Source organism: Mustela erminea, chromosome 4, assembly GCF_009829155.1.
Source record: "Mustela erminea isolate mMusErm1 chromosome 4, mMusErm1.Pri, whole genome shotgun sequence".
NCBI lineage: Eukaryota > Metazoa > Chordata > Mammalia > Carnivora > Mustelidae > Mustela > Mustela erminea.
Window position 1 is genome coordinate 75,818,393 of NC_045617.1, and position 15,654 is coordinate 75,834,046.

A 15,654-nucleotide genomic window follows, 5' to 3' on the forward strand; every position below is an offset into this window, starting at 1 on the left:
AACAGTCTAGCATCAGTTGACAGATCTCCATTGCCTGTGATTTTGTTTATTTTATTCTGACCAGAGTACACATTTCAAAATTTGGTGTAAAATGGTGAGTTATTTGCATTTTCAGGATAAATGGTAAACTAAAGTAATTTCTTACCTCTGTGGGCCTTAGTTTATTGTCTCTGTAATAAATAGGTTTGGATCTCAAAAAAGTTTGTTCTGCAGTGTGACCTACTTAAAATGAATTTGTATTTCTGAGTTTATGGTCCACTCGTTATAATACAATGGAATTCTGGCTGTTCCTTTACTGTATTAGAGATGATGATTTTAACAGTTACCAAACAAAGATCTTGGCACCCTCAGCAAATAATAACATTTATTATTTACCACATTCACACCCTATTTGAGAACTCCAGACACTGGAATCTTCTTTAGGGTACCTAGATAGAGTTGCTTTATTAACTTTTGTCTCTTTTTATGCAATGTAGATATTGTGTGCATTTGACCTCACAGTGTGAAGCATAGCCTGACAGTCATCCACAATGAACCACATCAACATCCCTTTCACACAGGGAACAAAAGTAAAAACAAGCTTGATCATTTACAAGACTCACCATGTGGCCAAGAAGTCAGATACTACAAGCTGATCTCCAGCTTCTTGGAATGCTGCCTCAAAGCCTTTTTTGTTTTCAATCAATTTCTGCATTTTGGCTTGGAGCGGGTGGGGTGTTACTGTGTGTCTGTGCAGTGAGAAGAACCCCAACGGCAGCTCAAGCCTGAGATGGCCCAAGCCTGGAGCCGTCTAAGGCCCCAGGCTTCTATCCATACAGTGAAAATTATGGTGTGCAATCACAAATGGCAGGGCTTAATCTTCTCTACTTGCCTATCCCTCCCCAACACTGCCCACTGAGAGTATTGTCAAAGACTATGTCATCAAAGGAATCGTAAATAAATGCGTGTTAGATTATTTTATTTTAAAGAATTTGGCCTTTAAAAAAATGAAAAACCCTGCCTACGTTAAGCAAAAATTTTTAATATAGTGCCCGAACACCTCTATGAGCTATTAGCCCGATGCTCTAAAATCCAGATAGAAGCGGGGGGCGGGGTGGGGTAGTTCTCTCAATGACAGCAAGTCTATTCCAAGCAGTCTCGTAAAAGAACTCTTAGTGTTCGGGGATAATGAAAGTACGCACTACCTATGACTGAGCTAAAATGGTGCCGTGACCTGGCGATTTCTTTTTATTGCTGACGTGTCCATCCCTGCATAGCACAGAACACCGCGTTGCCTACATGTAAATTTAATAGGGTTTCCTTGTCAATGACATAAGCAAATACGCTGGGTGAAGGAGAAGGGGTTTTTAGGGATGGCTCAGAAACTTAATTGTTTTTCCATTTATTTTTAAAATGCAAATTACACTAGTAAGTCAAAAAAATCACTCTGTTAAAAATACATTCAGAATTAACAAACGCAAAAAAAAAAAAAAAAGAAGACACATCAGGATTGTAACTCTTGCCTTCTGAATATTAGGTTTATAACAAAAGCTCAGCCTAGAAAAATAGCATTCTTCACCGGATTTTGAGGAGGATTCAGCTGTACAACTTAGTTGTTTTTCCAGATATAATCACACTACTGTGCTCACTGCTCCCAAAAAAGGACCTGTCCACTGATTACTTTTTAGTAGTCAACAACTGTTTTTGAAAATTTTCGTGGCGATGATAGTAGTGATTAGGTGGTAGCTTGGCTGTAACTTAAAGCAGGAATATGAGGGCTTGTTGTCTGTGCACTTAAATCTCTATCCATATACATGTCCTAGAAGGTGGAACCCCATCACAGCACGAATGTACAGTGAAACCTCATTATAATAGTCACACTAAAATGTGACTATATGAAATGAGTAGTTTCTGGCATGTATAGTATTTATATTTTAAGAATCAGAGGACAACACATTGGTAAATATTTTTCTCATACATTAAACATGCATGTCACTATAAAATCATCATATGAGGTTTCACTGACATGTTTGCAATTATAGATTTTATACATTGTACGTATGGACAAACATATACAAGCCACTGAGAAAATTCAAGCACAAGTGCTGGAACCTTTTTGTTTGTCTGTTTATGTTCCAATATCACCTTTGTTCCTTTATCGTTTTCAAATGTGTGTGTGTGTGTATTTCACAGACATCCATGCAAACACAGTAATGGGACTGGTTTATGTAGATCTGGATGGGCTAAGGTCCAAAGTAGGTTAACCCAGTAACTGAAACTACATAGAAACCAAGAGGAAACATTGCTCCATGCCAGTTAGTAACTTTTCAAGTCTCAATTTCACTGCATTTAAGGATGTTGTATTTGTTTAAAAAAATTGATTTTAGCATCTCAGGTGGATTTTTCCAAGAAAAAATATGAGTCTTCTGAGTTCCTGACAAGCCTGAGCTAATTATGTTTTCCACTAATGAAAACCAAATAATGCTTGAATATATAGAACAAAATTTCCTAGGAATTCAGAATATTCCATAAACACATTGACCTACTATTAAGTTTCCAAAGGCATCTTGTTGCCAACTACGTTAACAGCACAGTTTTTCTGCCACAATAATACAGGAGGATTAAAATACACTCTAACACACAACAGATCCCCCAAATACCACAAAGAGATCTCAAATATTTCACCAAGGTAACTATTGCTCCCCCCCACCCCACCCACCCGAAAAATAATCTCGTACGCTGAAGTTAGGAAAAAAAGTTCACCTACGTAGGGTCTTCAGTTTGAATTAGATATAAAAGAGTAAACATAGCTAATACATATTCAGTTGGCCTCTGTTGATAGAAATCCACAGCTGTTTCTGTGTTAGTAAAAGACATTTGTAGATACTTATAAAAGCACCTAGAGTGCGAGAAATAAAATCAATGAGTTAAGCCATTTCTGCTCTCTGCTTCCAGTAGATTAATGAGTTTAGTAGATTAGTAAGTTTTACTTCATCCCACCCAACCCCTTCGAGAAGACCATATTTAAGCATTATAAAGATGACGATTTTTGTCGTTGTTGTTATTGTCACTTGTCTGTTTTGGCCACCGTGGAGGTTCAATGGTAAAGCACTTTGCTGACAGCGGGCAGCTTTTGTACACAGACACTGGAGCTGCTGGGCTATGCAGTCTTGTTTCTTGACATGAAACACACAGACTCGAACTCATTCGGAATTAATAGCAGTGTGTTAGCCTAAAGGAAGGGACTTGGGGAGGTCTGCACTGAGACTCGGGCGGGCGCACAACTTAGGTGGGTTAAGGCAAGTATGTACGGTAGAGCCTTTAGGGCAAACAACCTGCCATTTCGGACTTCGGTTACAAGGTCATCATGGCGTGTTTTGTTTGTTTTTGCAATTACATTGCCTACATAGCCGTGGTGCTATCAAAACGTATGGAGTGCAGAAGACAGGGCTCTCCAACTAAAGCGCCCCCCGAAGACTTGGCAGCTGGCAGAGGCCGACCGGTTGGGCTGCGGAGGAGTTAGTGACGGCCAGCAGAGGGCGCCAAAACGTCTCCTTGAGAACTTTCCGAAGGCCTAGGAGAAAGAAGCCTGCTATCAGGAAATCCAAGATGGGCGTGTCCTGCATGTTTGTTTCGGTTAGAAAAAGGAGGCCAAGTGGAATTAGTATGGGCCTCTGTGTACGTGTGTGTGAGTGCACACACACGCGTGTGCGTGTGCATGTGTGTGTGTGTGTGTGTGTGTCCCGGTGTATGTGGAGGCTTTATGTTTGTTGTGTTAATATGTATATATATTTAGACTCAGTTGCTTCTTGCTCTTCATAAAATGCAGGAGGCCACTGTGAATCAAGTTCTTTGAAAGGTCCAGGAGCTGACATCCTGAAGCCATCTGTATTATTTCGACCTGGGAGAGAGAACGAGAGAGAGAGAAAAGATGTTTTTAATCCAGGGGAAGAACTCAGTGCCTTTTCTCGCCTCTCCAAGCACAAGAACAAACAAAAATTAAAAAAAAAAAAAAAAAAAAAAAAGTCCAAGCCCCAATTTTGTTTTAAAAGAGACAATTTTCCTTTCCTTTTCTTTTTAGTCTGTAACCTCCTGGATAAAGAGGCCACTTATGATCATTTAAAGTCCATTTCTGGGGGCACATGAAATGAATATATATTGCTGTACAATTAGCCTGCTAAAAAGAATGCAATATTTTCAGATGTTACCAGTGAGATAGCAAGGGTGTCTATATAGCAGGGTGCCCGGACAGAGCTCTATGCACAATGGCATGGAGGTCAGGGGTCGTCAAAGCACCTACTTTGTTAAACAATTAACCTGTGGACATGGGAATGTGTGGGGGCAGCAGCTTTAGAGCTATGATTTGTTTCAAAGAGGTGTGCCAAGCCCTAAGAAATAAATTCATGACAACCTTTTCTTTTAGGATGAGTGATAGATAATCAGAAGAATTACAGGCCAAGAACATTTGCCTAACTTAACTGAAAAAGAGAGGATGGTCTGTTTGGTGACGGTAGGCGGTGAAACATGGCCCTAAACGGAAGTCAGTCAGGGCAGCGTTTTCAAAGCTCTCAGCCATAGATTGACTGGGTATAATGGAAGCCCCACAGCTAAAACTGCACATTACTTTAAAGCATTTGCTTTCCTTGTAAGGAAGAGCTTTTATTTCCAGTTGCTATATAATATCGTTAAAGCGCTTGAACTGGCCCATGATGTTAAATTACTCTTACTTTATGAGACTTATTTATGGCAGGTTGACAGGAAAAGCTACACCCAAAGGACAAAAACACAGGAGATGTTCGGGTCCCTGCCTCTCAGCAGGGGATGAGGTCTGTGTGTGAGTCCTTTTGGCTTTTCACCGGATCTGAACAGCCAGTGGCTCTCAAGTGACATTTTGAGGGCTACCACGTTGAAAAAGCCCTTCAATCCTCAGGGCATAATGTAAAATCAGAAGGGGATAGAGGGAGTGCGGAGAAAGGGAGGGAGGCAGGCCTGTTTGGAAGCATGGCAGCTAAGTTAGTGTGGAGCAGTATAAATGAATAAGCTGAAAATCAGGAAACACAGTGAATGCCAGAGCAAACTGGCAGGTCTGTCTGAGAATTTGGAGAGTACGGAAGTAAGGGGTCAGGAAAACTGGCTGATACTGGGAGGTTGTACAACTACCAAGTCGTGGGACCTTTGTTTTCCTTTCTCTTCATCCAGTTTCCTCATCTGTAAAATAAAATCTTAGTGTTGTAGTACTTGAAGTCTCATAGGGGATGTTTTGTAGAAGGGACAGGATTGTATTTTGACTAACAATTTGTTATATGCAAGTATTTCCAACTTTCTAAATTTGAATTTCATTAAATATTTTACTTATTTCATGAGCAGTTTGGAGACTTGAAACTTCTTAGATCCTTTTATCAGTTTCAGGCAGTAAGGAAGAAAATGTTTTTATTACTTTCGTTTGGCATTTAAAGTCTTATATTTCATAAAATCATGGGAAGTTTTGCTCAAGGAATTTAATGTTGGATATTAAACTTGCAGAGTCCCCTCTTTAAGGACAACATTAGAATTATAAATGCCTGATTTGAAACAATATACTTGATTGTGTATAATTAGCATTCTTGTGTTATTATTGTAATTAATCCTACATATGTGGTTACATGTCATTTATTATAATTTGGTCACATTTATTGATCGTGCATATTGACCAGCACAGTGAAGTGCTACATGGTGAAGAAATGTATGCGATATTGTCAAAAGCAAACAACTGCAAGCTTTGTAGATGTTCTGGTCTACTCTTAAGTACAAACATGCTGTTACATGTTACTTGGGTAGATATTCTATGTGATACATTGTTTATAGAGGAAATCCTTTGGGAATGAAATATAGTACATATTTATTTCTGACTTGATAAAGTCTTTTCATGAGTAATATTCATTAATATAGCATTGTTGCTGCTACTAATAAGTTAATGTTTATTAAGCATTTACTCTGTGGCATATTTTATGTCTTATGTGTCTCTAAATTCAGAATAATTATATGAAGCATGTAGGCTATATAATCTCTATTTTGCAGATAAGGAAACTTAGGTTTGATGAGAATAGTTAGTTATTCGAATAAAATTGTATGTCCAAGATCATAAAGAATTTTATCTCCAGTACTCTGCTTTTTGTAGGTCATCTTAACCACTACTCCTTACTGCTTTGCCTTTATTTTTAATGGAATACTTTACATAAGGTTATGCTACAATATTGAGAAGAGTGGTAAAGAATTTAAAAGATTTATCATTTTACTTTTTGTGTAAGCTATCAAGTCTTCCGGGGAGCATAGAAGACACATAGTCTAAATAGAAAACAGCTGCAGTACTTAGTAAAAGAAAAAAGGAGAACTATCAGAGGAAAAAGAGATTTTAAAATCTTCCATAAAATGTATTTAAGATACAATTTGAGGGATAGTGGGATTTCATTTTGGAAAAAAATATGTTTTGTGTTAAGAGAACAGCATAGATAATTGGAAAAATAGACATCATGTTTTCAGAAAGAAAGAGTTCTAGTTTGGCAGGCAAAAAAAAAAAAAGTGGATAAGGGGAGATATCAGACTGTTAATGTATTCAGTAGAGTATAAGCTTCAGGAGGACAGAGCCAGTTCTTACTCATGATTACATTTTCCCAGTATCTCTGAGCATCTTCTGCATATGATTGGCAGTCAAGGGTTGTTAAGGGTTGAAGGGAAGAGATAATATTTCAGCAGAATATTGGGTCCAGATGAGAGTCTACTTGCAGGTTATGGGGAGGAGAGTGGACTTTGCTGAGTAGGTGATAGGGATTCATTGATGGTTTGTGGGCAGGGGAGGGAATAGTCAAAATGGTACTTTGACAAGATTAATTTGGCAGCCTCATGGAAGAAGGGATGGAGATACTAAATTTAGAAGGCAATAGGTAATGGATGCCTGAATTAGGGCAGTGATTGCGGGGTACTAAAAAGAAAGTGTGTGATGTACTATTTGCAGAGGGGATGCTTTGAATGACACATCATACTGACTGAATTCTGAACTGAAAAAGTCTTTTTTATGGGTGGTGTTACCAAATACTTCCAAAGAAAAATGCAGGCGTGATGCATAGATCATTCCCCTTTTAAGGAGAAGCTTACAAGGAGGTGTGTAAAAATTAATCTCTTGGAGGAGAAACACTCTAAAAATCCATGTATTATCCTACACATTAACAATCTTAAAAGGTAAAATGATTCAATGGTGGAGGACAACGACGACAAACACATATCTTCAAAGAGAGAAGCTCACATTTCAAAATGAATTGGAATCTTACTTTCTATTTTGATCTTCGCTTGCAATTCAGCATATCACTTGATGCTGATATATAGAATTTGTTATCAGTTGTTATCCAAGGGAATTTGCCTAAACACAGATATAAAAATCAGGCTCTGATTGTATGTCTGCTCTCTTGAGTGCTAGAGCTAAGGGTCTGATAAATTTCAGTGTTACTATTTTGGCTTAATTTTCACTTTTCACATCAGAAAAATGATACAGAGCATTATTGTTCAGTTTTTAAATTTTTTTAACACTATACATAACTAATGTTATACTATATATACTAAGGTTATACTATATATAACTGATCACCTATCTTTTATCATCCAAATGAGAATACTTTTGAGAGGAAGAGGAGGTACAGGTAATAACTATGCCAGGACAACCATGTAAATTACCAAGACTCTCCTGGGAAAGCCAGAACACATAGTTTATATATAGTCACAAGTAACTACCTCCCATGTTATATCATTCTCAAAACATGTAATTTGGGATAATTCAAAGAAGTAGTATATTAACAAAGGTCTTTTAGCTCTGTATTTGATACTTTTGATACTTATATATAAGACTAAAGGTAACTTTAGAGATGGCATTTTGGTAAGTTAAATTTAAAAAAGAATTATGAAGAAAATGTTATAGAATTATCCTAGTCAAGACAATATTAATAGAAGAGAAGTATGTAATTGGAGGAAAGTTCCTTGCCATCTATTTTGTGCCACAATATTGTTTACTTAATTATCTTTTAGGATCACAGAAGATTATCTCCAAAGCACAGTACTTACATGTACATAGGCTGTAGTTGTAAATGAGATGTCTTCTGAGGCCCTTGATAGCCATAAGAATCAAAGCCACCTATGAAATCAACTGAAAGGGGACAAGTGCTTTCATTAGTTCACTTTTCAAAAGAGGTCAACAGTCATGATCAAGATCTTACACAGATTGCTCATCTAGACCGTGTAATAACCTATTGAAACCAAAGTGATTAATTGTGGAGGAAACCAGATAGTTCCTTCAGGGTAGTGACCTCCCCCCCCCCCAACTGTGAGATTCAATTATTGCTTCACAAGAATCTATTCACTTGGGAGAAGAAATTATGTACTCCTCTCAAGCAACTAAGACCTAATTGGAGTAATAAAATTTACTTGCACAGTAAAGATGCTATATGTCTTTTTGGTTAGTGTGGAGATTTTCTGCAACACATTACAAATATAAAAAATAGTGATTGCTTAAGTGCATGTATCTATCAGCAATTGCAGCACTAGCAATAATATCATATACTATGATTGTCAAGTACAAGTTGCTATGGGGGAACTTGTGTAAATTAGCTCAACATGGCAGTCCTTGTCATTTTGTGGTTCATAATCTGAAATAGGCAATCAGAAATAAAGTCTAACCGAACACTCAAATGCAGTACATACTTAGTATTTGAGGTACAACAAGATATAACAAAAGTTTCTGTGATAGAGTCTATCACAAACAGCTCCAACAATATCTCCTATCCCGTATCTGCCTACAGTATGATCTTGACACTCCTCCCACCTGGCGGTTTTGGTCTGTGTCCCTTCCTCTTGGACCTGGGTACAGCTTAGTGGTCACTTTGACCAACAGAGTATGGTAGAAGTGATCCTATATGACTTCCAAGGCTAGATCATAGAGGTGTAATGCACTTCCCCTTGCTCTTTTGAGATGCTCTCCAGGCACACAGCCACCATGCCCAAACTAGCCCACATGGAGAGATTAATGGAGACCCCCACGGACAAGTACTTTGACCAACTGGCTAGTTGAGTTCCCGTGGATAGCTAGCCTCACCACCCAGAAACATGAGAAAAAAAGGCATCCAAGTGATTCCAGCCCCAACTGGCTCAGTCAGCCCAGTTGTGGAGTCTGCCCATCTGAGGGCCATGATATTGGGGATCAGACGAAAGCCATCCTCACGGTGCCCTGTCTGAAATTTTACTCACAGACCCATGAGCATAATAAATGGTTGCTTTACACCACTAGGTTTTGGAAGCAGTAGTTGGGGAAACCATAAATACTTAGAGCACTGTTAAAAGATTTTGTTTTTATTTTTTCTTTTCCACTCCTGGATATGAAGGTTGTGTGGTAGGGATAAAAGAGGCAAAACAATGAAAGGCAGGCAATGCAGATGACAGGAAGGAAAGAGAAAGGGCGATTGAGACTGAATTAGGATGCCTGTGGATAGCTTCACTTCTAGAGTCACATTCTATACTAGCTTAGCTCCGAATAGTTTTTATTTTCTTTTTAGTATCTTAAGTGCCACAGGTAGAAAATCAAGCAAGGTGTGAAGTAACATCAAGTCTATGATGCCTGTTTAGTGAGGGAGATCTTTATTTAATAGATTTTTATTTTTTAGGGCAGTTTTAAGTTTATGGCAAAATTGAGCAGAAAGTACAGAGAGTTCGTATATAGCTTCTGTCTCCACACACGCACAACCTCTCATACTGTCAACAGCTTACACCAGAATGGGACATTTGTTGCAACTGGTGAATCTACACTGATTCATCCTTACCACCCAGAGTCCAGAGTTCACATTTGGGTTTGGTGTTTTAAACTATGTGTATTGATGAACGTATAATGACATGCATCACAATGTTAGTGTCATACAGAACAGTCTCACTGCCCTAAAAATCCTCTGGGTTCTAAAAAAAAAAAAAAATCCTCTGGGTTCTGTCTTTTATAGCACCCTCCCCCAATCACTGGCAACTACTGATCTTTTTACTGTTTCCATAGTTTTGCCTTTTCGAAAACATCATATAGCTGGACTCAGTATGTAGCCTTTTCTGATTGGCTTCTCTCCCTCTATACTGTGCATTTGAGAGGTGACTCCCTATATTTTTATAGTGTAATACCTCATTCCTTTTTATCTTTGAGAACACTATTTGAGGCTGAATTTCTTTTCTCATCAAACGTGGAACAGTGTAAGAACAAAGGCCCCGATGTTAGAAGGATCAAGGTTCAAATACTGCTTTGACCATTTTAAGGCCAGCTGTGTGACCTTAAATCATTTAACACTCTAAAGATAGGAATTAAAATACTTATTTCATACAATTAGTGTGAGGATAAAATAAAATACAGCATGTAGAGTCCTGAGTAGGACATATGGCATGGAAGAAGAAAATTAAAAGCCTTGAAAAACTTCAGGATTTTCTTTATAATTCTTCTAAGTCATGTGGCATAGGAGAAAGAAAAACAGGAAGCGTGTGATTTGGGACAACTATGAAATTTTACCAGTTTTACAGAATTTTATGGAAGGTGGACTAAAAGAGAAGGAAACTCCTTTGTTTTCTGAATTACCCACATTTGTACATTAGCTAATATAAATGGTACCAGAAGAACCATACCGTAATTGAGTGGCAACTATATTTAAAGTTTGTATTTTGAGAAATTATTGCCTGTGATCGGAGATTCACTGCAGATAGTATCTAAATTCCTTTTCTTTTGGGTTCGCTCTTGTCAACAATGAGACTTAGTTAAGGACTAGTTTGCTGAGAGGTGTTCACAGCATTAGAGTTTCCTTGTTCTGAGGCTCCCTTTCCATAGGATGGTCCCCACCCTGCTGCTGGAGAACAGAGTTGGGCTAGAGTAGAATGAGATCGCAGCAGGTGTAAGTGGTAAGGTCTCCTCCACTGAAATTGAGATCTAAGTCAAACTCAGCTTTATTGGTCTTAATGGTGTTATGAAATATTTCCTTGGCTGGTTTCCAGGAGTTTGAGATGGACAGCAGAAAAAAACAGATGTAAGTACAAACCAAGTATTATGGAGTGAACCAAAGGATAACTAGAAGAAACCAGGATGAGTCTTCTAGTCCAATGGATAGAGTCAGGACTAAAAATGGAAAATAAAACTTGAGTTGGGAGCAATGTAGACCATTCTAAGATGAGAAAAAGCCATAAGAGACTCTTAACTCTAGGGAACAAACTGGGGTTGCTGGAGGGGAGGTGGGCGGGGGGATGGGGTAACTGGGTGATGGGCAGTAAGGAGGGCATGCGATGTAATGAGCACTGGCCATTATATTCGGCAGATGAGTCACTGAATTCTACATCTGAAACTAACGATACACTGTATGTTGACTAACTGAATTTCAATAAAATAAGTTAGGGGCGCCTGGGTGGCTCAGGTGTTTAAGTATCTGCCTTCGGCTCAGGTCACGATCCCAGGATCCTGGGATCAAGTCCTGCATAGGGCTCTTTATTCAGCCAGAAGCCTGCTTTTCCCTCTGCCTCCCATTCCCCTGCTTGTGTGCTCTTTCTGACAAATAAATAAATAAATGTTAAAAAGAACGAAAGAAAGAAAGAAAGAAAGAAAGAAAGAAAGAAAGAAAGAAAGAAAGAAAGAAAAGGCGAGAGGGGGAATGAGGTGTGTCCTCGAGTATGTGTCGTGAACAGCGTTTGTTTGAGTTGTCTGGGGCTTGCTCTTATTAGGCATGATCTAGCTGGTGTGGGGTGTGGTAGAGCTGGCTTACAACCACCAGAGCTGGAAGGTTTGCCAACATTCTGATCACTCGGATCATCTGGAGCCACAAAAAGGCTCCAACAGCAGGGGACTCAGAACCAACATGAGAAAAGAGGAGGACCTGAATCAACTAGAATGGACTTTTACCATTTCACACATGAGGGGGGGGATTCAAATTTAAACAACTATCAAAGGGCGTATTTCTGTTGTATATTTTATAAATATGCCTGAGTTCACAGCCGAGGAAGTTGTGAAGGTCAGTTTCCACCTATATTCATTCTCGGTAATTGTTGGGCTGTCTTCTTGAAGACCCGAGGGAGAGGAGCAGCCATAAACTGGGTCCAACTGATGATGACGGTAATAGTCTGGTGATCAGCATAGGTAGACTCGATTCCTTGCACCTTTACAGATGTACTTCAACCACATCTGGAACTCTTTGTGTTGCCACGTGGGTGGAGAGCAGAAGCAGAGGAAACCAGTTTTTTTTTTTTTAATTTTTTCTTGCTCAAAAAACTGAGTCAGTGGGGTTAACTTAATGTTTTTAGAATACCCTTAATACCACTTTGGTCTGTTTTCCTTTTCCTTTACATAATCACATTTATTTAGGCTTTAAAGAGGCTACCATACGTTATAAAACTTTTCTGAGCAATAAGGGTCATAAAACACCAGACAGGTCATTTTCTAAGTAATTATGATAGCATCTAGATGCTTGAATCATCGCTTATCTCTGCATTATTAAAAAAAGAGTACCTTTTATTCCTCAGGTATCTCCTTAACTCCTGAAAATAAAAATAAAGTTCTAAACAATTGCGTGATACTTAATGGTTTCTAAAGTCCTTTCAGGTGATATCAATTATCTTTACAAAGTTACTCTAAAGTGGGTAGGAATAATTATCTACACTTTACAGATAAATGCAGTATTACTTGACTGCTTAGGGGCACACAAGAGCTGAGGACAGGACTGGAAGGTAGATACTCTATTTCTTTCCTAAGTATTTTGAAAAAGTGGTTTCTGCTTTTCACTCATGCCATTCTGATAAGTTACTGGGAGGTTATCAAAGGCTTTGCATCACATTTTGGATTAAATCTGAAATATTCAGGCTTCTTTTATATTATTCACTTCACAAACATTTTTTGAGTTGTTGCTTTGAGTCTTCTATTGGTCATAAATGCTCCCCTTTGCCACTTATTCTCCAGCATCTTTCCTCTGTTCTTTCTAGAAAATTTACTTTTTCATTTTCTTCTCATTTCCAATCTAATAATCTAGGAATATTCTTTTTTTTTTAAGATTTTATTTATTTTATTTGACAGACAGAGATCACAAGTAGGCAGAGAGGCAGGCAGAGAGAGAGAGAGAGAGAGGAGGAAGCAGGCTCCCTGCTAAGCAGAGAGCCCGATACGGGACTCGATCCCAGGACCCTGAGATCATGACCTGAGCCGAAGGCAGCGGCTTAACCCACTGAGCCACCCAGGAGCCCCTAATCTAGGAATATTCTGATGTGAACAAGGATCGAAGCAAAACCCCGTGCAGGCTGGATTTGCCGTGACGGTTACTCGTGAGGCGTCTTGGTTTTCTGTAACGTATCTTTCAGAGGCAATAAGGTGAGTGTCGTTCAAGGTTTAGTTCATTTCTTCTGTGTCTGCTCACTTACGTGGGATATCACATAAACATTTAAATGATCCTTTCTTTTGAAAATTACTTATCTCCTCAGCCCCATCTTGTAAAACTCTGATTACAATGGTGTTTTTCAAAGTAAGGAGGAATGTTTTCTTCATAGCCACTTGGCATATTGTCTATTATTTCAAGGTTTATCGGAAAATATGAAGGATGGGAATGACTGAAGGACTAAATTAGGACTAGGAGAATGAGAAAGAAAAGATGATAATGAGTTCAAGATGTATGGAGAAAGAGGTAGAAAACATACCACATGCCGAGTTTTAAATATGGGGGAAGGAGAGGAAAAAGCAAGATTCAAAGTTGACTCAGAAACGTGTTGACCAAGAGAGTGTTGTTGCTTCTGACAGAACAGTAAAGAATGTCATGAGGGAGCTGGGGCTTGGCTTCATTTGGAAATGCAGTAAGTGACAAGTGGCATATTCAAGTGGCAAGGGCCAGGATATCCCTGTAAAAAGGGAAACATAACTTTGACTGCTGCAAGGCCAGTTGGAACATGCTGGGATTTTTAGAGATTAGTTTCTTCTGGTTCAACTTTATTGGGCTTCATTGGAACATATCAACTGCCATCTGACATTGCAATCTACTTGTTTTGTTGATTCCATTGCTGTAATGTAAGCTGGGTGAAATTTACTGTTTCTTGTTATTTGCTACAGTAGCCCAGAACCCAGAACAGTGTCTTGGCTCCTGGAAGACCATCTTTACTGAGTGAAAACTCTAGACCTGTTAGCCTTTTAAGAAAATTAGGTAATCATTGGAGTATGGAAGATGTTGGTAAAATTCTTAGGTGAAATTCAACTGTTTTCACTCTTTCCACCTTAAGACCTTCAATGATAATAAAGGGAAGACCCTTTCTAGAAGATCTAGAATGTTAATTGTTGACTGGATCCTGTGAGATAAAAGAAAGCTTCGAATGCCAGTGGGAAGAAACCACTGCAGTAATCTCTTTGGCCTAGAGGAGTAGAGGAAGAGAAGCTAAGACATTCTTGGCCTCAAAGTGACTCCAGTGAGACAGTCATTCTTCCATGAATCCTGATGAGTGCTGTAAATGTTGGTAATTGGTAGGGAAATCATGATTCTCTTTCTGGCCAGTTTATACCATCCTAGCAGGACAGAAGGTGACAAAATAAAACAAAAGTTATACTCGTTTAATGTTTGCCTCATTGGAGGGATTTGCCTTTGGTCCTCTGAAGATAACTCAGGAATGTTATCATTTTCTTTGCAACTGTTACACCTTCTCTTTGCCTTAGTTTTTCCACCTGCAACATGGGTGTATTTATATCTACTGACCTATAGAGACCCATGGAAACCCAATGATTTTAAATTAGTAAAGTGCCATATCAGTTTAATACCTATGATTTAATAACATTAATAATAGTGGAACTTAAAAATTATCAAGTGAGAGAAGAATGCTTTTTGAATACATATTCCTTGCTAAAATATATTCCCTGTTGTGAGCTCCCTATTTATTTAAACCTCTCAATGATGAACACCGTGTGCGGTAAACTGAAAATTGCCTTTTTAAAGTACATGTTCGTAGTGAGGTATTGCAATTTAAAATGGTACCCTGGCCATTAATGGCAAAGCCACTAGTCAACATACTCCCTTTTGGAGACAGGGCTGGAAAAGACCGTGAGGGGAATTTTAAAAGGCAGATCACAGAAAACAGCCTAAATATTGAGGAGAACTCTTTGAAAGACATTAAAGAATTTGTGTGGGCCTATGACAACAGAGTGTATATCCATTATCTCTGCAGGTGAGAATTTCAAGGGTACTTATCTCCAGTGGCACAAAAGAAATTTAGAGCATAACCAACCGTAGGCCAAATTCAAAAGAACCACCTTTCTCCCACACAGACTTGCTTGGTAGCAGCAATTCAGCTTATTGTGTGAACCTGAGGGGTTCGGTCTGGGCTAAAATCCCTGAGTGGACGCTGAGTTAACTTTTTTTTTTTCTTTTTCTGATTAGGGAAACAATCCTTTGTAGGGATACTTTACCCCATTGCTGCTTTAAGGTCACTAAAATGACTCTTATAATAGAGAGGGCTTCTGACAGGCAGAGCCCACACTGAATGAAATGAGACTTAGGAGCTAAATCAGTACAGATACTTCACTTCCTAACCTTGCTCAGCAGATGTTTTTTTCTCAGGGTCTTATTTTCATGTTTCTCTCTTAGTTGTATTAGAACCAGATCTTCAATATTTTACACTCCGTTCCAAATG

The 15,654-nt window shown here is 38.6% G+C and overlaps 1 protein-coding gene across 4 annotated transcripts in view; it reads right to left on the reverse strand.

Annotated features, from left to right (window-relative positions):
- Nucleotides 1-1,084: 1,084 nt before the first annotated feature.
- The window catches only part of NKAIN2 (sodium/potassium transporting ATPase interacting 2), a 998,970-nt gene continuing 984,400 nt past the window's right edge, over nucleotides 1,085-15,654 (reverse strand). Inside the window, exons 6-8 of one of the 4 annotated variants that reach the window (XM_032339650.1) lie at nucleotides 8,068-8,149; nucleotides 7,284-7,372; nucleotides 1,085-3,880 (exon numbers count right to left, since the gene is read on the reverse strand). In XM_032339650.1, the coding sequence (XP_032195541.1) occupies nucleotides 7,348-7,372; nucleotides 8,068-8,149 (107 nt within the window). In that variant the 3' untranslated portion in view covers nucleotides 1,085-3,880; nucleotides 7,284-7,347. The remainder of the gene's footprint in view (nucleotides 3,881-7,283; nucleotides 7,373-8,067; nucleotides 8,150-15,654) is intronic. The other 3 variants (XM_032339653.1, XM_032339652.1, XM_032339651.1) reach the window with 3 other exon arrangements.